General features: G+C 40.7%; 1 protein-coding gene across 5 annotated transcripts in view; it reads right to left on the reverse strand.

Annotated features, from left to right (window-relative positions):
• The window catches only part of PARD3B (par-3 family cell polarity regulator beta), a 358,197-nt gene that overhangs the window by 65,178 nt on the left and 270,399 nt on the right, over positions 1–22,620 (reverse strand). For 4 of the 5 annotated variants that reach the window (XM_065069461.1, XM_065069460.1, XM_065069465.1 and 1 more), the window contains one exon: positions 11,979–12,275. The exons of the other annotated variant lie outside the window; for it this stretch is intronic. In XM_065069461.1, the coding sequence (XP_064925533.1) occupies positions 11,979–12,275 (297 nt within the window). The remainder of the gene's footprint in view (positions 1–11,978; positions 12,276–22,620) is intronic. 5 annotated transcript variants of the gene reach the window in all.

Here is a 22,620-nt window from a genome sequence, read left to right on the forward strand (position 1 = left end):
TTATGTGCAGAAATTATCTGTGACAGTTCAGATCAAAATAGAGTTTTCATTTCATGTGGGAGGTAAATGGACGATAGAATAGGTTACTTTAAATGCTGTAGTCTAGTCCAATTAATGTTTCAGACTTTTTTGTATGGATTTCTTCCGTTATTCTATGTTCTAAACTTTGGGGTAAAAAAAACGTAAAACTCATTTTGTCAATAGCATGATGCAAAGAACAGGCCAAAAGGCAACAAAAGTGGTTAACAAAAACAGTCATGCAGAAGTATGGCAAAAAAGCTCAAGTTACAGTAATCTGGCTGTGAAACTAATAAGTATAAAACAGAAAAGAAAACATCGCTTCATCATTCTTTCAGGGAGAAGCAGGCTGGGAAATCAGTTCCGATTTCCCACCTCAATCAACAGACATTTTGCCACTTTGATGGAAATAGGACTTGCACATCAGTCTTCTTTCTGAGCAGCAGATACAAATCCACACGCTATCATTTGCTTTTCAGATTGTGCAACATCAATTTACAATTTCTAGCTTATGTAACTGCACCAATAACACAATTTGTACCTTCCAAAAAATGCCAGATCCAAGATATTGCTTTGGCCTCTGATACAAGGCTGCAGATTCCTCATGTTTTCCAGAACATCATACCTGCTGATTCTTTCAAAGATACGCCCCATTAAGTACAAGGCATGCTATGCTACTAAAAATAAGATCAGATACAATATGAAAGCATTAATGATTTCATCTATTCTTGCATCCTTTTATGTACTGTGGCAACCACTGTGATCTTATCATATACAGTGACTATCACATGTTACTACCTGCATCTACAGAAATGATGCACCCGGTACCCAGTTTATGTGTTTATCTAAATTCAGATGTGAACTGTCACTTTGCTTCCCAGTAAACACACTTTCCTATTGGATACCTGCAAATCAATCAGTTGTTTCCTGACCCATTTTAAAGAAACGTGTTTTCTTAAAGCCACCGCTGTGTTACTCAAGCCCATCAGTGGCTCATGCAGAACTGAAGGGAACTTTTGCTTTTTAGATGTAAGCACCAAGTATCGTTAGTAGAAAAGCTACAGACTCATGAGTGCGTGATCTCATCCCAAACAAGAGCCCACGAACCTTACATAATCTATTTTGTTTATGTTGCACTTAAAACAACGCATATTTTGAATCTTTTCTGAGAAACTGCGTTTTTCTTGGCGTGATTTTCCATTCCCACCCACTTGGAAGAGCAGGTGTCTTTATGTATCATTTCTCAACCCTGGGAATAAACAAAACATCTAGAAAACAGGTCAAAATTGTTTTCCAAAAGTCAGGGGACGTTAATTTAAGGTTCCATGGACATTACAGAAAAACACACCTCCACTATAAATGCCCTGAGGTAGTAGAAACACTAAACCAAGACAAAGCATTCAGAAGATATGAGACCTCAGTTATCTCTACTGACAAAGACTGACCACTGTAATCTTATTCCTCGGAGGCAGATTTTAACACAAAAGAGAAATTAACTTCTATCTATGCACTAGGGTCCCAAAAAGAAAAACAACAGAACAATGAAGCTGCTCAGACATCTGGCATATTTGCCATAGCTAATAGTAATGAGATAGTGGGCAGAGCGCAGAATAAAGGCAAAAAGGGATGAAGGAATACTGTTAATCATTTCAGAAGCCACACAGGCATGTAAAAAATACTAGTACTCAGACTAATGAGTCTAAGTTTGGGGAGGAATTCTCGAGCACTTACCATATTTAGATTGATAATCTATTTGTAGCAGCACTCCAAGAAAGAGAACTAGACTTCTGCCTATTCAGTTTTGGAATGAGAACACGTCACTAAGTGCAAGAGACTTTTCCAGCGCTGTAGCAAGGAGGTCAAAGCACCACCATTGATGCAGACAGTGGTATTTACAGAGAAAAGGAGGAAAAGATCAATCCCTTCCCCCATGTCCCCTTTACTCTCCCTCTCTGAAGCAGCCGCTGCTTAAACGCTGCCATTGTATACAGAGGCACAAAATAATTGCCTCCTGTTTTTTTTCAAATCAGGGACAGCAGATGATGTTAAAGGAAGAAAACAACACCTTATTCAGGTGAAGGACTGCAGACTGTCTGCTCGTAATTTGTGTGCTAACAAACGATAACAATTAGGAACGGGTTTATTGCTCTGATGCTGTTTTCCCCAAGCCTCCTCCACAACCTTACACCCCTTGCTGCTTACTTTTCAATTGCCAGGCCACGTATAAGACTTGCATTAGAAATACATTCCACGCTTAAACTTACAGGCCAGTCTCAAAATAATTGTTTTCCACGCCTTTTATGTAAATACCGTAATGATCATTTGCGGTTGATTCCCATTTACAAGGTAATAACCATAGCCAGGCCTAAGTAGACATCAAAGCCTAAAGGCAGAAGTGTTTATAACAGATAAACTCTGCAGCTGAAGGACACGTTCTAGCTAATACTGGTTTGAGAATAAATACCCCTAAGATACTATTATGCTGAAAAAATTTTATTTAAGATTAAAATTTGAAGTGAATGAAGAAATTAAACCATAAATATGGGTCAAAGACTGCCGTCTGAAATGATGTTGTTTGAAATATTAAAAGATTAGTCGGCTCTTTCTTATTTCTCCTCGCTGTTTCCCAGTCACTGGAGTGCAGACCCAGCAGAGACTGTGATGCTGTAAACCCGTCACCCTGACCTACTGGTACACAAGCAGGAAACTGGAGAGAAACAAGGGGAAAAATAAATTAAGAGGGTATTTGTTGTTCTACAAGTATGTTACAGTTATTTAATTTTTAAAATTTTCTAGCAGCACACTCACTCCTCTTTCATCTTTTTTTATCCTGAGTTGGTTTGTTTTTCTTTACTTCAGCTTGGTGGAGTGAAAAAATTAAGGCAGGTACCTGTTTTGCAGGCAACTGAAGAGTACAAAATCTTTGATGCAACCACTCTCTGCTGCAAAAATGGCCTCCAGACATCAAGGACAAGTTAGTGATAAAAAAAAGAAGATAACCAGCATCGTTATCTGAAGCAGCATCATTTTCTCTGTCCTAATGAAAGACCTCACTTTCTCTCAGATGCAGGCCACAAAGTAGTTTAAAGCAAGTTATTTATTTCATTTCCTATGACAGTCAAACATTGCTCTCCACAAAATAGTTACAATTCTCTTAGGCCATCCCAAGATCAATACCTTGATCAATGTCAACAAACGCTCTGCTGCTGCGTGGCCTGACAGAGAAGCTGCTCTTTAGCCACAGCACATGTGGACTCCATATGGCACCAGGTCTCTTTGCGGGGACGTAGGGGTAGTTACAGGGGCTCAGAGTATATCCCAACTTAACTCCATTGGAGCGCTTGAGCTGATGGAAAAATAAACTATTCCTTGGCTCACTATGACCCCTTGGATTACCGTCTGTGCCAGTGGACTTGTGATCACGGATTGAAAAATAGCACGTTTTAGAGTTTGTCATCCACTGTATGCTCTGCACAGCTGTCAGACAATAATCACAATTATTCTCTTTTTATTCAGCATCCTGTTGCCTATTAAGCCATTTCCATCACATCTTGTCAGTCCTCCCAATATTTTTGCTAGCACAGTACCGAGTGATTTTCAGCTTTTCAAAGAATATCAATTCTTACAGTTTTCTGCTAACCAAAAGATCTGATTTACGCTTCTGCCTATAGCTGCTGTTAGCAATGCTGCTTATGGAGTGCTTGGGTAACCTTTCACCGTTGGCATCTTGACACAAGCAAGGAGCAAGGTCCTGGATTCTCTCTAGGAGCAGTTGTTTTATTCTGCTATTAGATGCTTGAACCCTCCCTGAGAAGGTTTCCATCGACTCATTCTGAGGTCAGATCTTTTCCACCTTATTGTGTTGAGAGCTAAGTCACTCACTGGAACAGAAGAATTAAGATCAGCAGAAAAATCTTAGAGATCTGACAGTGTAAACTGGTGTAAACTGAATGTTTGAGAACGTATGAGAAACTGTGGGATGTCGCTTGAAGACTCTAAGGACTCAGTTATGCTCAATGAGGAGGGGCTGGGGGTTGCTTTACCTGGAGCTCAGATGAACCTGTCAGCACAGGTCCCACTGACCTCAGATAACCTCAAACACAAGTGAAGACACTGTGAAAACACTTCTTGTGGCTCCAGTCAGTCTATCTCCATCTTCCCTGTCACATCCAAGAGTAACCTCTCTCTCCCTATTAAGACAGATATCACTGTTCTCTTAATGGGAACTACTCAGCATTTTGAAGAAGTCTGGTTATAGCCCTTTTTCCCCCTCTCCTCCAAGTTTAACCTTTTGTCCACTACTTTTAAGATTTCTAGGAAAGGATTCTTTGTCTCCCACTAAACTGTGACTATTTTTAAAAAATAATTTGTCCAGAAGCCACTCATTTCTCTCAACAAAGTGAGAAGTCAGGATGGAGCTTGCTGTGAGCTCATGTCATCACCTGGAGTCCGAACATGGGGATGTTCACACACACAGGCTGGTCTGTGCTCTTGTCCAACCTCTTCCACCTCCAAAAAAGACAGGTTCTTAGTATGCACAGTCTAGCACAACAAAATCCCATGTGCTCATCTACTGGTCAGGTTTCCTAAACCATGATTATCTTTACAGTGAAAGAAAGAATGTCCTTCTTCCATTTAACTAGTAGGATAAAAGAGAGGAGTTTTTGAAAGCCATGGTGTTGGATACAGTGTGAGCTTCCCAAGTCACCTGGCCTTGCTTGGGAACTCTGTTCATATCCAGAAGCTAGACATGGTGCTGGGAAGCTTGAGGAAAAAAAACAGATAACAAAATGATTGGGAATTGGGCTGAGAGAAAGAGAAAACAAACAGTTTCTTGGCAAAGGATTTGCTGGAAGGACAAGCCTCGCAACTGTGAGCAGCATAATGACCTTCTGCTTCTTGTTTCTCTTCAGTCAGGGAAAAGGGACTAGGTTAACATTCATCATTTAACCAGAACGGCAGTACAGAATAAACCTGACCGAAAACATAGTTGTTTTGTTTTGTTTGCTAAAGCAACTCTGCAAGTCTAATGATGGGGCCAAAGAGACTCATTCTGACAGAATGCAACCTGGGGCAATGAAAAGGCATTTTGAAAACCCTAAAATGTACGAAGTACAATGGACTATAGGCAAGTAGTGGGAAAACAAAACTACATCAGATTTAACCATGTCTCTTACACTTAAATTAAAATAAGATTTAGCCTTTTTATTTAAGATTACCAAATTCTCAGAGGAAATGCATCTCTCCATCTGTACTGCTACCAAACAAGTATTAATTAGGAAGAAGGCGGCACAGCGTACAACGCTACATCCATCCACGCTGCGTGGCCAGTAAGGTAGATTTCCTTCTTTAAGGAAAATATCCTGGTTACATGGCTTGCCTGTTAAATAGAAATACCACATGCTATTAGGGTTTGCACTTTAAGTATGGAAGTGACTGGCCTATAAACAAGATTTTAACAGCTTTGCTTTTGCACAACTCTGACTGTTTAATTAATCTTCAGCCATTAACCATTCATTTAAAATGCCACTTACGAAATCTTAATTTTGCACATTATCAGCTGGTTCACAAATAGCTATCTACGAGCAGAAGTGTAATGATCTTCCTCTCTCTTTCTTACCAGCATTATAGTCAATTCTGGCTTCTTAATTAACTGCACACATGTATTAGCATTTAAAATTAAATGGTGTTTTGTTAAAAAAAATGTCGTGCAGACGAAAGTTAATACACACATTATTCGGCTGTTGATTAAAGGCGCAAGTATGAGCTTTTGGTCAGACGACATCCTGCATCAGACAGAATTTAACATCTCTTACTCACACTAAGAAATACGCTATGGCAGAAACACATACAAGGCCATATGATTTCATTCCAGCTGCATGGACGATCTCATTTTGTCTTTATTTGTACATTTAAGAGGCTGACAACACCATCTGCATTCCACTCTGTATCCTCTGGTATGGCCTCATCTTCCAGTAACAGACCTGCTCCTTCTCCAGGGACCTATCTTTTGCATTCGCATCCAAACAACTGAAAGAATGGGACATTACCAATAAACAGGCAGAATTAACGTAAAATAATTCCATGCAAATAATATATCACATAAGACAGGGCTGGAGGGGGAAAAAAACCCAAAACCTGAATGCATACAAATGCTTAACACAGCTGCCAAAACTCAGGCTCACCAGCATCTGCAGCAGGGAAGTCACAAGGGAGTTGTGGGAGTGCAGTATATAAAATTTTACACGTCTGTCAATAAGTGAGGTGATCCAAATGCAAACCCTAGCAGGCAGGATGCACGCAGGCAGATTTGTGACTATTCCTGACAGAATTTATTTCTGCTGAAGAATGCACGGCCTCGAACAAGCATGCACACATTACATGGCAGCAGCGGCTCTGCTCCGGTTCAAGTTTGACAACTTCCTTCTGTTTAGACATGCTCTACAATGCTCGGGGTCACCCGAATTCCATGGAATCTGGGGTTTCCATGACAAGTGAACAATAGGGCTAGAGTCCCCAAGTTGGGAGGATCTGGACGAGCGGTTCCTGGGAAACATCACTTTGAACTCTATCTGTAAAGTAGTTTTAACCAAATACTACCAGTAGCTTTTTTTAGTTTCCCATATGGGTGGGAAATAAAACCAAGGCTCACTTAAACGTGTCCTACGAAGTCCAGGTACTCAACGTTTTCCCTAGTTAGCACAGTGAGTACGTAGTACCCATTGGTCCTTTGTGAGGAAGAAATCTACAGATAGTATGAGGGCAAAAACCACAGTACAAGTGTGACTCCAATGGGACAACCTCCACTCTCCTGTGGAACTGGTGGCCAAAGGGGTTTCTGGGCTGGCTGCTGCCATGGGGACAGCTCTGCAGGAGCCCCAGGAACCATGGAACCTCTGCTGCACTTGCCAGTGCCAGCTTGGATTTAGCCAGGAAGGACAACGAGCTGCCAAACATTACATTTCTGGTTTTAACACTGTGGGGAGCAGTGACTGGATCACAGGCAAAGGTTCAGAAAACCCCCTAGTATGTTTCAGAAAAAATAAATTCCAGAGGTAAAGGAGTCAGGGGACAGTTTCAGGAGGTACAGGGTAGTAAGGGACAGGGAAACAGCGCAGGTGATTTTAGGACACCAAGCAGAAGAGGTTATATGCATGGCTTACTCATACTGGCCATGCTTTGGAAACCAAATATTTCAATGCATGACCAGAAATTCTTTTTCCAGTGTAACATAAGTTATAGTGGCAAAGAGTAGATACTACAGAGCCTCATTCAATTTCTACCTTGCCTCCACACTATCCATCTTAAAAGAATAACCATTCCTGAGCAGAGGACCATCCACTCCTAGAGCAGTAGATTGCTTTTTTGCAATTCAGTGATACAAGGTGTTGCAGATGGATGCACAGTGAGCAATGCCCACTGTACTTTGTACTGAGAACAAGAAAACTTCAGTTTCTGGCTGACTAGAAACAGAGGGCTAAGTAACATAACGTGGGCAACCTTCATTTGCCCTTATTGAACAGAGCCTCTCCTGTGCACCTCTGGATGCCTGTGGCCTTGGACTGAGCAAGATGGGGTGACCTACACCCACCCAGAAGACAAGCATTTAGCCTCCTTTTTAGTAAAAATCGCTTCCTTTGCTAAATTTCAAAACTCCAGACCCTTTTTCCTCTCCTGTCAGGCTCATGTATAGCTTACATTTGCCATTTGGTTTCTCAGGACACGCACAACAGTCTTCCCTTTGATCCTCTCCAGGAGAGGCAGACTGCTCAGTGTCTCACTGCTCTCTCTCTTGATTCTGGCACAGAGCTACAAGCTTCATTTCCCTGTTTTCAACTTGGTAAGCTGCTAGATTGAACATCCTGGGAGAGTGCAAGCTATCACCATGAAATAAGGAAGATCCGTTTTCCAATTAATTAATTACCTAACATTGTAGAGTATAAATTCTTGCGGAGTGGGACCCAACATAGCACCTCCAAAACCAGAAAGCTGGGTCAGACTGGGGCTTGGGATTCTACTTCTAATGTAATAAAACAATGTTAAGGTTTTTATTAGTATTTTTTTAAATCTGGAACAAGATACAACACTGAATCTATTCTTGTGAAACAAAGGAAAACTGTATTCGTTTTTGTCAGACCAGCACTTTGAAATTCCCCAAGATAAGACACATAAATAAATGAAGAATTATACTTGGCACTGAGTTTGGCATCAGAATTCAAATGTTTCATAGCTCTGGGCTGAGGAAATAAGTTGAGCAAAGTCTCTAGAACCTTTCCGGAGACGTACTGGGGGTGTTTGGATATACTTGACAGCACCATCTTCAAGGGAGGCAAAAAAAAGAGGAAATTGCTTATTTGAAACGTGAGAAAGGGTTGCACCGTGTGACATGCCTGACATTTAAGTGATATTAGTGTTGTGCATATGCTCTTTTGGCTTTGGTCTGACATCTCGGCTCTGCCACGGTGCAACTTAGCACTGTCACGACGCAGCCTTGGTGACTAAACTCCGAGAGATGCGACTCACCGCTTGTTATAGGAACATATGTGCCGCAGATCACGCAGGCTCCGCCGCGGGCTGGGGAACGCGCAGCGCTGCAGGCAGAGACCCTGCGAGCTCCCCAGCTGCACACGGTGGCTGTGCAGGCTGCACCAGCCTTTGGGATGCCATTTGCATTACAGAAAATTGTGGCTAATTAGAAATAAACAGAAAAATGCTTGATTTACAAAGAAATGTGTGATTTTGCCAGCTATTTTTTTTTTTTTCGCTCTCTTTAACTTAACGTTCACAGAATACACTGATCATGCTAATGCTTTCGCTATACTCATTAATAAGGACAATTTACATTTATATAGCACCTCCCTTAGTTAAGAATTCCAAAGCTTTCAGCAAAATATACACAAAAAATTACATCTATTTCACTGAGTATAGTCATTGTCGGAATGAAAATCAACAATTGCGAAGCGGTGCAGAAGAACGTTGCACAACAGTTGCAAACAAGCCACAAAGCGAACCCCCCAAAAACCCACAGCAAAAAACCCCTGAGATTCCAGATGCGGGTGTGGGCAAAGGGGATGTTAATATGCAAAGCACAGGTCTGTGTGTGCCCTGAGGAGCAGCAAACATACTTCATAATGATTAAAGCAACAGACTTCATACACGTGCAGCCTCTTGCTTTGCTGTGTATTGAGGGAGGACGGAGAAAAATGAACCAGGAACACTTGATGGCTTCTGGGGATGAGCCGAGGGAAGGTGAATATATGCACACTGTGAACAGCACTTATCTGGCCACTAAGCTTCTTACTTTACAAACGGCCTCCAAGTTTTAAAAGGCATTAATTATGTCAATAGAGTCTTCTGCAAAAATCAAGTAAAATAAAAATTAGCTTATTGTTTCAAAGAAGAGTTTTAATACTCTATCCTAACGGCACATAACCGAAATTCACAGACTGAAATGCAATCGTCTATTCTTTGTGTTCAAATTCCCCTCCTACCCCGAAACTCATTTACTTTAGTCACTGATCAAGTCTCCACACACTCTATTACAACTGGAGAGTCAGAGGTGGGAGAAAAAGCCATCCATCTGCAGCAAAATTAATAGCAAAACTTTGAGAGAGAGCATGCATGCGTTAGCAAGACCAAAGCATGAGCTATTACATGACAAATGTGTTGATAAATGTTCAGCCCTGCAAGCACAAAATAACTTTGGTTTGGCTAATAAGCATCCTTTATAGCCCTCTACCATAATTTCGTGGCAGACAAGGTAGTTTTCATAGTTGACCCTTGAAAGCAGATTTGTTTTTGTAATTAACATGTTATCCAGGGATTTTCCTTTCCACATCTTTCTCCTTTCAGTTCTCTCCCCTCTAGCACAGGAAGATTTCCTTGCCCCAAGTTACCATCATAATCAACAACTGCTGGCTGAGACCTCATGACCCACTGCATAAATTCACATAAAATTATTCGCGTTTGGCACATTTCTGCTGGTGAATAACAACAACCTTTTTGTCTCCAAGACAAAGGAGAGAAAGATTTAAAAACAGAACAAAGGCAGCCTAATAAGAATCCCACATTTCCTATTTTTATCCTAATCTGGTTAAACAGCCTCTACAAGCCGGAGAAATTCAACAAAGAGAAGTTGTTGCAGACTGTTTGTCTTTGAGTACAGAATCAACACAGATGGAACAGCCTCTCTGTGGGACTTCTGATCACGAGCTCAGATCTGAGGTAACTTGTCTTGCCCATTAGATGTTTTTGTTTTAGTTTTTCACAGGGTTATCATGCTCTCATGAAATTACAGCTAAATCCACACTAAATTCCAGGATCCCAACGCCAAGTCCCAACATGGTTGGGACTTCAGTCTTGTCCACATAGCAAGTCCACCCAGTGTAGTTACAACCACTATACAAAAAAAGAATCAAATAAAAGAGGCCAGAGGGAAAGACTTGAGCACTGCTTTTTGCTGCATGGAAAAACAACGTATAGGCCACACTTAAAAACTGATGTCATTTTAAAAATGTAAAGCTATAAAGTCCTGTTAAAACTGATATTATGGAGCAACTTTTATGACAATGTCTTACTCCAATTGAGTTACATCTGTATGTATTTATATTTGAGAAATACGTGAACGTGCGTTTAGACCCCGTCCCGCTGGGAATTCTCAGATCTTGGTTTACTGAGTTAGCATGAACTCAGTTTCGGATCCCTTTGCTATACATAAACATTTGTGCGACTTCAGTGACAATCACCTCAAGACTTTTCTAGTAAAGCAAAACCCACGAGATGGCAAAAATCTGTGATCCGCACCTCTTCACCCTTATGCAGTCGGGGAAGAGTTAATAATACGGAAGAAAAAAATCAGCAATATCATTATATTTGGAAAGATCTCTCCCATACTGTATTTAGGTTAAAAAGAGAGATACTTGGCCCATTTCCTGCTATAAACTTAGATTTATGTCAGAAGTAGTTTATTACTATTTATAAGAATGACTCAGTAGATGTTTTTAAAGCACTATGATGCCACAAACCGAAAACACTCCTGTATCTGTGCTCACATATTTCGCCAAAATTACCAAGTGTGGTACCACATAGCACAGATTGAGGCTATGGGGAGACACTACAGATTGCAACATCAACTCAAAGCATGAATAATTCTTCAGGTTCCCCATGTTTTACTCTGTCAGCTCTTCACATGGACTTGTGTATCTTGCCTGCACACTCACGCTGGTTTGAAAAACCCAACGTCCATCTATTAACACCATTATAGTCATGCAGTCTTACATTCGTTTAGCCCCAAATCCCAGAAGCAACCAGTTTTAAAATCATCATAATGATGGCTACATCATCAACGCAATTTTTTTTTTAAACCAAGGAAGAATTTGACCATCTTTCTTTAATGCTATCAACCTGGAAGCTTGACAGTAAGGATTAAAAATGGCTTTTTCCTTCCCACTTGGTTATTGGAAAGGCTGTGAAAGGCAATCAGTCTTGTGAAGCCACACTTCACCGTCTGCATAAAAATACCATGATTCCCAGTCCTCTCCCCAACCTAATTGAAAGTGTATAATATCACACAGCTGGGGAAAAATAACCCATAAACATATGCAATGTATCATGCTATCATACAAAACCTGTTACTAATAGGCGCTTGATGATCAGCAGGATCAAAAGGGATCTGAAAACAGAGATTATTTTTGCTGCAGGGTAAGAACTTTTCCTGATTGAAAGAAAGAAAAACACTCACTCAGCAGTGCAGGAATTGGACTCAAGTCAGTTCATTCATTCTGTTTGTGAAATATGGACTTTTCTTTAATGATTTCTGTTTGACTGCTGCCTTGCTCAGATGCTTTGGGGGTACCGTGGCAGCAAATCATGGGTTTGGTTCAGAAGAAATCCATCAGTAAATGCCCCGGGCTCCCCACCACTGAGCGCTCACTGTTTGTAATGCCAGGTGGCAATATTACCTGTCACCAGGAGTCTGTGGGTAGTGCTGCTTGTTTATTTTTGCATACAGTCCTTCCAGGTGCTCCCTCTCCATTGGTGTTGAAGGAGAATCACGAGGATATACAAAGGTTTCTGCTACTGCTGGTGATGATGGCCTGTAGATGCTTGTTGCTGGATAAGCGTCTCGGAAGTGGTTTACTCTGGCGTAATTTGGATCCACCTCATCATCATCCATGTCAGGTCCTCCAGGACCAGTAGAATAATCACTCAGACCTCTCAGTTGCTTTTGCCGTAACTCTTGATGCTTTGCACCGATCCTGACAATGAAAAAGAAAGAACAAATGCGCAGTTGGATCTGCTTCAACAGCAACCACAGATGCTGATTCATCACACAAATGTGGAGCACCAACCCCGAACCCAGCAGTTTAAATCTTTCGGTACACTGTGAAACCAGTGCCAGATAAAACAAAATGGTACATGTGGTGATTTTGTTCTTTATCTCTGGCAATCACCTTTGTAACCAAGGCTGCTCATCATTCTGGTTAAAAAAACTAATGCTGAATATCGTGTGGCTTCTCATGAGTGTATATGCATGAACACATCCAGTTTTAGTTCTACACCTACTCCCCACTTTGCAGTTAATACACCTAACCCAAATCTGAAACTTTTAATCTAAATTAGCCGGTAAAATTGTTACTGCCCCTTGGTCACTTGACTGCCTTAGATTCTCCTAAATACATTAACTTGTGAAAAGTGGATTAAACCTGGACATAAATGGAGAGATGGCACAGTTGTCTCAAATCAAAGGCCCACAGTTAATTTGCTGAAGATTTAATTTTTTTTTTTTAAATTTTATTTTGGCTACATAAATGTGGAAATCATGCCTTATTATACAGGAGATTGGGACAAAGTAAAACAGCAAAGAAATTAATAGAAACCTGACAGAGATGAATTGGTACATGTAAGTGAATTAAAGACTATTACTGGCAGTACTCCACTGTGATAAAGCCTTAAGTGGTATTACAAAATGCTGCTGCTAATCAGGGCCATTGTGTAATCTCTTTGGAATAGTATAACATATTTCAGGTAAATTTCAAACTCAGCTGATATTCAAGGATTCAACATTCACGCTGGAGGAAAAAAAAAACCTACAGCAAGGCTTTGTGAACACGCAACTTCTGTTAACTGCTCAAACACTCTTCAACACAGCGTAATTAAATGCAGTGAGATGGATCTGGCAGAATGCTGACCACAGTACATAATAAATAGCATACACAGAAAATAATGGAGCATGGAAGAAAAAACAAAGAATGGAAGACAGCTACAGAGGTGCAGTGTCAACCTTTGCTGCTGACTGCATTTTATGTACAGCAGTCCTGTAGAAAGAAAGGTATAATTTGTACCACAGGACAGTAATTAAAAGGGTCTACCGACTTTGTTACCCCAGCAAAGCACAAAGGCCTCAGGAGTCTGCATAGTGAAAAATGAAGATGTTCTTAAGAAAGTCTTTAAGACATGGAGAAAACGGTTCCCTAAAGAAATAGATGAGCACACTGGGAGCTTCCAGTGCAACAGACAGAGCTTACCAAGTGCAGAATGGGATTCATACGGTTTGTTTTATTTGAATTGTGTCATTAAAATAAATGCTAATAGTTTTCAAATAATCCATAGCTAAAAACTTGCACAAGTAATTCTAATGAGAACAACATGCCTTTCTACACATATACTTGATGTATTAACCACACTGGGACATACCTAGAGGTGATACTAGTTTTTAACAACTAAAATGTAGTCACACTTTCTAGAGAGATGAGCCTGCATATGACAGAGTCATATAAGCTGCAATCCACCTATATCCTTAACGCCTCTCAGGTTTCTACACTGAGGCTTCCTAAGAATTTTTCCATTTTTCTTCCTGGAGCTTCTTTCCCTGTAAAATCACCTTATGCACATACAACTTATTCTTTGTAAAACTAACGGTGACACTTATTCATAAAGCAATGGACAACGGCATGGGGAGAAAGTCAACACTGAGGAGCTGTATATGAAAACAGAAACTAAAAAGCAGCGGTCAGCCGGCGTTTCTCTCTAAACCACAAACCATTGCTAGCAAATGAGTAATAATTAGAGAGTAGATGAAAGTGTGCAGAGCCTTTATCCTCCAAGGGTTTGTAAATAAAGATAAAAGAGAGATTATGCAGCAGGGAGTGGTGGAGGAGCCATTCTGATGGGGTCTTTGAGTGAAACATCACATTAGCTGTTCACATAAAGGAATTTGGGGCACAGTTAGCACTTGGTCCACTCATGTAAAACAGCTTTTTCAGGTAACTCGCTGTCCAAGAACACTGGTCGTACTAGAAGGACGGGGCGGACTTCCACTGCAAATAAGGCCTCGCACATCAATGACGCAGGGAGGGAGGCCTAGCCTGCTGTTTTCCATCTTTTATACATATAGGCACTTCAAGAGAAACCTTCCTGCCAAAGGATTAATAATTTATATGTCCCACATGGGATTATGTCAGAAATGTAAAATCGAAGGCATTATCTTTGTTTAAAATAAAATAAAATAAAATAAAAAATCACAGAAGTAACTGTTAGGTCTTGCAGGCAGTAACAGTCTGGTAGTAGTTGTTGCCTCTGATTATGCTGCTCTTCTCCTACTAAAATGCAGAAAGCACTCTGAGATTGTTGCTGTCTTCCAGATTAATTCCCCAAAATCACTGAATGTTATTTAAAACCTGGGCAGTTGTGGAGGGCTTCACCCTTGATTAGTGACCCAAAGCCTAAACACAGACTTCAGTGCAAGAATGTACCACATGCAGGACAAGTCTCACGGCGCAAAGAGGTCCATGTGGGATGATACCAGCAGAAAAATGAGAGGACACAGTCCCGAGAAGAGTCACAGCAGTTTGTCAGGAAATGATGAGCCATAATGCTCTTTGGACCAGTACATCCCGCGTCCCATAGGTATTTAAGACTTACTTGAAAGCAAGAGAAGTGCAGCACAGCAGCATCACGTGAATCTCGCTTTCATGTCTGACAGGGAGAGTAATTTGTCCTGCTATCAATTCTGGTATGTTCTGCACAACAAAAGCTGGAATTAGGTCACCACAATTTTCTTTTGTTCCTGTGAATAAGCCTCGCTTCTTCAGCTTCTCCTTCTGAATGCAATCTTCAATCGCCGCCACTATTATAAGTCAAACCTGCTCAAGAACAATTATTTCCCTTCTATATTATACAGACCAGTCAATACCAGGTTATGTGAAATTCTTCATGATCAATGTTTCATCTTTTCAATATGGCTATTATAATTGCATTAATATTTCTTGCTTCCTTTTTACTTTTCCACACAGATCTATAACATTTGCCCAGTGATCTCCATTTCAATCCAAATGTTCAAATATAGGGGAACAAACTATCAGATGGCTGTTTTTTCTTTTTATTTACCTGGCCTTCCATTGTCTTCTGTTTTTTGCCTTTGAAGTTGCTGCACATTTTTGTGAAGTTTTAAATACCCTCACTGTATTTCAGCATCACGTTTTCTCCCAGTTTTAAAGCAATCCTCTCTACAGCACACCACAGTAGGTGCCCAGGAATTCTTCACTGAGGTACAATAAATGAATATGCTGTTCCTTCCATCCCTCCCATAGTGTTCTGCCCACCTTGCTAAACAGGCTCCTTCTATATCCCAGTCCAGTTGTTCACCATTTCTGCACCTCCTTCTGCATTTCCCCCTATCCGAAACAGCAGTATCTTCACTCCTTAACACACAAAAAGATATCTTTTGAACCAACACAACTATCACAGCAACCAGCTTACAGTTATTACGAATAAACAATCGCTACAAGAGAGCCCCAACCTCACAGCACAGGATGGGGCTGGTTAAACAACTGGTGCAAATTTGCGACAAAAGATAAAATGTCACTCAGCACCATGATGCTGGCAGTGAAACCAGAGATGAGGAGAGGCACAGGTCACCAGCTGAACAATTTAGTGTAGCACTAAAGCTTCTACAAACTTCCTGGTGAGGGAAAGGGAAAAGAAAAACCCACACAGAATGAAGGGAAGTTAGATATATTTCCTTTTGGGTATCCCATATCAATCCTGCTTGCTCTCTTCCGCCACCTGAACATCATGTTCTCCAGTTAAATCACTGCAGGACAACTACATAAACTTCCCTTAGCTGTGTTTCTGTAAAACCACAATCTTTGCACACAAGGAGCCAGAGGACAGGCAACAGAAGTGCTCTATTGAGCAATGCTCTTCACTTTCTCTCTGGGACCCGTCTTTTTCTCAACAGCATCCAAATGCGTATCTTATGCTAGACTTCTGTTGCTTTCAAGAGCCACTAGCTACCACTAGAACCCTTCTCAACAGCAAAGAATTTATGCAAGTAATAGTTTGATAAAATATATAACCTCAGTAGAACTATAAGTAACATTTCCAAAACATGTTGCACCCTATTTGTCAAAGTCAAATGAAGACAGGATTCTATATGCCTAATATATTTGTGGAAGTGGGACATGGTATTTTGAAAACACTTCTCTACACCTCACTTACTGCTCAGTAGCATACCCCTAGAGCTATAAATCAAGGAAACACTCTCATTTATCCTTAAAACAATCTTCCTACGCAACATACCCACACAAGTCATGTATGGTGATTCCTCATGTACTAACACATGGAAAGATGCATAAGCCTAAAGAGCAGCAGCCACAAAAGGGTTAAGAGCCCAAATAGCTCCTTCCAGCTGCAGCTCAGACACACGATTGAGTTACTGTGGCTTAACAAGTTATTGTGTTTCTGCTGAGCTACTGTCAATGACCACATATGTATTCGCCGCCTGTGACAAACACAATGTAAACCGCTTGAGCCTGACACCACTGACAGAGACACTGACAGGCAAAACCTGGCTTAAAAGAGCGCAGCACACGCCAGGCTGCAGGATGGGATGGGGACCACATCAAGAACACTCCAGAAGAGCTGAGCAGAAGAGATTTTTGGAGCTTTTGGGAATGAGAGCTAGGAAAAGTCATAAGGGATACTCCTCAACCAGGCAGAAGCTGCGTGGGTGGCTGGGTTGCGAGTAGGGAGCAAGAAAATGCTGAAGCTTCTAAAACCAGTGCTCCGCACCCCTGTGAAGATTAAAATGCAGGACTTAATCTTACCAGCACAGCAGCCCAAAGAAGGTCACAGTCACTAAAAGCCACGGAACCAACACACTGCCTTCAACTGGGAACAAACAGCAAGATACTGGATGCAGCCCAACCTGCGGTTCTGGAGGCCCAACTCCAGCCCCAGCCCAAAAGGAGCTTTGCACAGTGAGCCAGTGTCTCATCAGCTGTCACCTCGGATCAGGACAAAGCTGAAGCAGCATGTCCTCCTGACACCCCGCCGCGAGGGACAGGGCACCTGCTGCCCAACAGGGGACATGAGAAGCAACTCGGTGGCTCCAAGAGCTGCTGGGCCTGGTCACAGCGCAAAAAGTGCAGGTGGGAAGCTCAGCCCGGGAGAGCCCGCGGGCTCTCTTGTAGAGTTCCAAGGCTGCACTTCACATCAGAACAGTTTTGGATGGGGAGAACTGACCAAAACAGACCCACAAGAAAAAGCACAGCCTTTCCTGAGGTGTCTGAATTCCTCCCTTGCACTCCCCATGAGCTCCAGGTCATCCTGTTTCTTCTGACTTTCCAGGGAAAAGTATAAAAATGATGCAACATTTTTTTATTTACCGTGCCCTGACTATGTGCTTAGTACTGAGCAGAGCACAAAGAACAACATGCTTTGAGCCCCAAGGTGCCGACCTAAGTAGTTGAACACAGGGCAGAAAATGCATTTGCTGACCAAAACAGTGTATTCCACGAAGAGACCTTGTTTTATATTTCAGACGAATACAGCGATGTTTCTTGTAGGTGGATTAAAAGCAATAGACTTTGTGGAAGCGCAAACAGGTACATGAATGAGCAAGATGCTGGCTAAGTCAATGAAAGACTTTCCCGGGGGAGAGTGATGAGTAACAAGCAAACACAAAATGTGTAACAGAAACAGAGCCACGGGTCTTTTAGGATAATTTCCATTCTGTTCACAATAAGAGGAGCAGAACAAGAGCAGCTAAGTGAGCGTGTGTACACTCAGTTTGAGCTATACCAAAACTCTGAAAAAGGACTTGATCCTTTAAAAGTCCTTTGAGATCATTGAGATGCTAAATATTCTTCCACTCATTTGGTTGTTCCCTGTGCAGAATAAAAGCTGCTGCAGTGCTCTTTTCCCCCCATTCATGTGACTCTCCCCGAGATCTACATGCCACAACGATTACTCAATTTACATCTGATTTAGTGTCTTAATACTTCAACTGTGATTTTACATAACATTTCTGCTTTTGTCTCTCATTTACCTAATTCATACATATATTGAGTAACGGGTTGTCTAGAGGAAAGCGGCCTATTTCTGCAGGAGGTCATTTAGATTTCCATTGGGTTTAATGTTTTAATTCCTTTCTAGCTGCTAGCAAAATATATTTTGGTAACTAAAATCTTGTATTTTCATTCATTTGCATAATAGTGGACTGAATACATCCTGCCTTCAGATATTCATAAGCCATAATCACTAATGGGAATGGATATATTTCACTTGAATATCTGAGGAGATAATTTCAGTTCAGTGCTTTTAATTTTTTTTTATTTCATAATCGTTTTTCAGACAGGCATGGTCTATAATGAGATTAACGATCTTATTCAAACCTGTATCTTTTATCAGGAAAAGACTAGTTTCTGTTTTTTCAACCATCACCTAGGAAAAGTCTAGAGGCAGGCAAGTCTCACAGCCAAAAAAAGAAAGACAAAATAAAGAGAATAATCCACCTCTTGCCAGTAAATTGAGGACATCTGATACAGACTCATCAAGACTCAAACAATAACTAATTTAGTATTATCTTTCAGGGTGTTCTACTGGAGGCATATTTGTTGAAAACATCTTCCCCATGAGCTGTGCAAGTGTTTCTTCATTCCAGCTCACTCTATTGTGCTGGATTTGAACATCTTCTCCCCCATAATTAGTATCTGTAATTGTAAACAAGAACAGAAACCGTCTCGGAAATAAAAAAGAGGCAAGCCACAAATTCAAGAGAATAAGAGACTGTAACTCGGACTAAACAAGATAGATCTTACAACAGCATTAACTGACGCAGTAATAAAAACTACCAGGGCTAAACAGAAAGTATCACCTGTTCTAGATAACTACCCCATAGTGGTATAACACTGAACTGACCAAATAAACTGCCTTTGGAGTGATATAAGTGAAGAAACAGCGGAAAGAAAACCCTAAGAAAGAGACGGAGCTACACTCACCTTAAAATTGAAGATTATGACAAACTGAAGATGAAACATAGCCCTTTCATACCACAAAACAAGGAGCGTGAGCTTGGGATACACAAGACTGAGCTCTTAACGTTTCCCCATTTATTTCAGAGGTGATGGGGAGTGATTACCAACTTACTGCCCTCTAAAGAAAATCTTGGCTCTAATGAGGTCAGTGCATTTTCCCCCACCCTGTGAACTTCAATGAGAACAGGATTTTACCTTTGCTGTTAAATCTGAGGAAGTTTTTCTTTTTCTCTTTTGTCCACATTAGTTGCACAGTGGGTGAAATGCAGCAGATCACAAAATGCCAGCTATCAGAAAAGACAACTACAGTATATACTGTATTTTTGCTAACATTGGCTCATTCTGGAACAAATAATCACGAAAAGAGAATCAAAATAACAGAACACTCCTAGAAAGCTAGATTTAACTTCGCTTCTGTTGTAGTCATTAGGAACTTAATGTCAGGAATGGAAACAATACCAACTGCAGTCAAAGCCACAGATTCACTTCTCCAACTGAGACATCAAGCAAATTATTTCAGAGAAGTTCATCAGACAAACAGTGAACAAGTATGAAGTAACTGCAGTACACCTGCACAAAAACCATGGGAGACAGAAACACCAGCCTATGAACTTATTCACTGCCACTAACATCTCTGTTCAAAAACAGGAACAGTCTCCATCCGTCTGGGATTCACAGGTTGTTTTTAATTAGCAGCCCTGGATTAGAAAGCAAAATCCAACTTTGATTGCGCAGGCAAAGCTCTCAGACTTTCAGGTACTTTGGTTTCAGATCACTATGGAGAATTACAGGTGCAAACTGATTTCCCGCCTGTCTATCCTCATGAGCTGTACTCTCATTTTTATCCTATAGGTAAAGGGGTCTGAGAACAGAATTCCGAACTGTGGCAGCACCACTTCGAAGCGCATGGCCAAGATTTATGATAGACTGTCATAAATCACATATGGAAGGGCAAGGAATGGAGTGCAGTTTCCAAGTCATTCTTAAGCCCTTATTGATTTTGGGGTAGGGAAGAGCTAATCTACACTTACTACTGTGAAGAAATCCCTAGGCCAGATTAATTTGTCTCCTAGAAAGCACTCTATTTCCAGGTGGGCTAGTACACTGGGCCAGTTTCACTTTATTAGTTTGGCCTGTAAAAGTTTCTAGCAGCGGTATTTCTGTTTTACAATGTCATTTAAAAAAAACCCCTTTAAGTAATAAAACTCTGATGTGTACAGAACAGAACCCCACACTGGCCCACGCCATTGCCCCTGAGCTGTTCTTACTTTTCAGGTGGGCAGGGGGTACAGGTTGTGAAAACCGGTCTACAGAGCACCACGGAACCAGTGTCTCAGTGAAGGGCAAACCGAGGATGCTAAATGGTCTGGATAAGAATTCGGGTGCTTAAACTTAGATGGCACAGCTATGACACCTGGAAGGTGCTATTTCCATCCATTTCTGATACTGGGAACAACACTGATAGTTAAACAAAAAGATAATTCCATGTGTCATTCTGTTATCCTCAGTTATTAATGTTCTCAAGCTAGGACAACCTGGGATTAACTCTCAGCTTAATGTTGTCTTAAAAATGTCCTCCAGTCATAGGAAGCAACTAAAAAATGGCTATTCGGTTCTAAATGCCACATCACAACCTGCGAAAGGCAGGTGAGAGCTGCCTACCTCAGCTCCTCCTGACCGAACACCAACCTCTCAATGCTGGTGGGATGCTTTTATTACATGTTCTGGTATGCAGAGCAGCAGCGGGTCTAAAATGAGAATCATTCAGAATCAACGGGTTGGGATTAATCTGTCCTCCTGTCCAGTGCAAGTGCTGCCACAGTAATAAACAGAAATCTGATAACTTCATACTGTCAGCACAAAATGAAACTCTGACCTTGACCTGTGCAACATCATCCAGTAATTTTTTCATAACTTCAACATACCATACTACACGGCTATGATCTAATAAGAATCTAAAAGTAATTAACTGGAATTTTTGAAAACTGAAGCCTTAATCAAATATGTATTCTTATCAGAGTTGCAAGCCAGCAATAAATTGGGACATTTAAAAAACTGGGATCCAATCCAATCCGTGATCTGATCAGGGTTCAATGGTTATAATAAATTGGGAGTATTAAAACTGGGATCACATCCAACGCTTTATTTTGTCTAAACCACAGGACCTAGCTGTGCTGTGAAGTCAGGAATACTCAATGAACAGATATACCATGTTGGATTAACCCTTAATAAATGATGATGCACAAGCTCAGGAGTCCCAAAAACATGTGGTTTAGCACAGAGCTTAATGGTGAGAAGAGCAATTACCAATGTTTTATCAGAGATCAATATGAACTATAAACAGCCATAATAATGCTTCAGACTTGGTAAGTGGATAGATAACACAGGCACAAAAGCTAAGACGGGGTCGGTAACAACGTACACGTGTATGAGCTCGCTCTAAGATGTACTGTGCATTTAAAAATCATACTTGGATTTTTGTAACAGTCTGAGTTTCAACTTTCGATTCAAAACAGTTTGGCTTTTCTACCATACTACCACGCACACAGCTATTCTTGTTTTCGTTTTGTTTTCCAGTAACATACAAATTGTTTGTAATTAAATATAATGAAACAAATGCTGACAGAAATGGAATGGAGTTTCAGTCACAAGTATTTTCTTATATATAAGTGGTCTCTAAATGTTTTTATTTCTGCAAGATACATTCCCTTCGTACAGGGACCCTGCAGCTGCAACATTAAACCTCTGTTTACCCAATATCAAAAACATATGTATTGATTTTTTAACTATGGGAACAGGCAACAAGCATCAGAGTTGATAAAGAGAGAAATGCTCTTCAGTTGCTGGAAGGTTTAGGAAAATTAAAGGAAATTCATTCTTTAATATAAAAACTGAAACCATTTCATTTTCCCCAAATTTGAGATTTACTGTAACCTAAGCATTCAGCTTATTTGGATCTTCTTCTGCTTCTCTAGCACTCTACTCAAAAAGATAATACAAAATTCCGCATTCAACTCCAACGAGGACTACAAAACCAAGACACTTTTAACAAAACAACTAATTACTACTACGAACAAGTGCAGAGTATTACTTTTTACACAGAGTGCCTCCTTATTCACCAACTCATTTGCTACTTTTTAAAATCACCCCATTTCCAACAGGCGCTTCATTTTGTGAAATTTTACTCTAACGTCAAGGAAATGTTTGACTTTGCTTGAAGAAGAGACTTTGGTCTCAGCAGGAATATTGCAGTAAAATAATCCTAAACAAACAGGAAAAAGCA

This window comes from Columba livia, chromosome 7 (assembly GCF_036013475.1).
Source record: "Columba livia isolate bColLiv1 breed racing homer chromosome 7, bColLiv1.pat.W.v2, whole genome shotgun sequence".
Classification (NCBI taxonomy): domain Eukaryota; kingdom Metazoa; phylum Chordata; class Aves; order Columbiformes; family Columbidae; genus Columba; species Columba livia.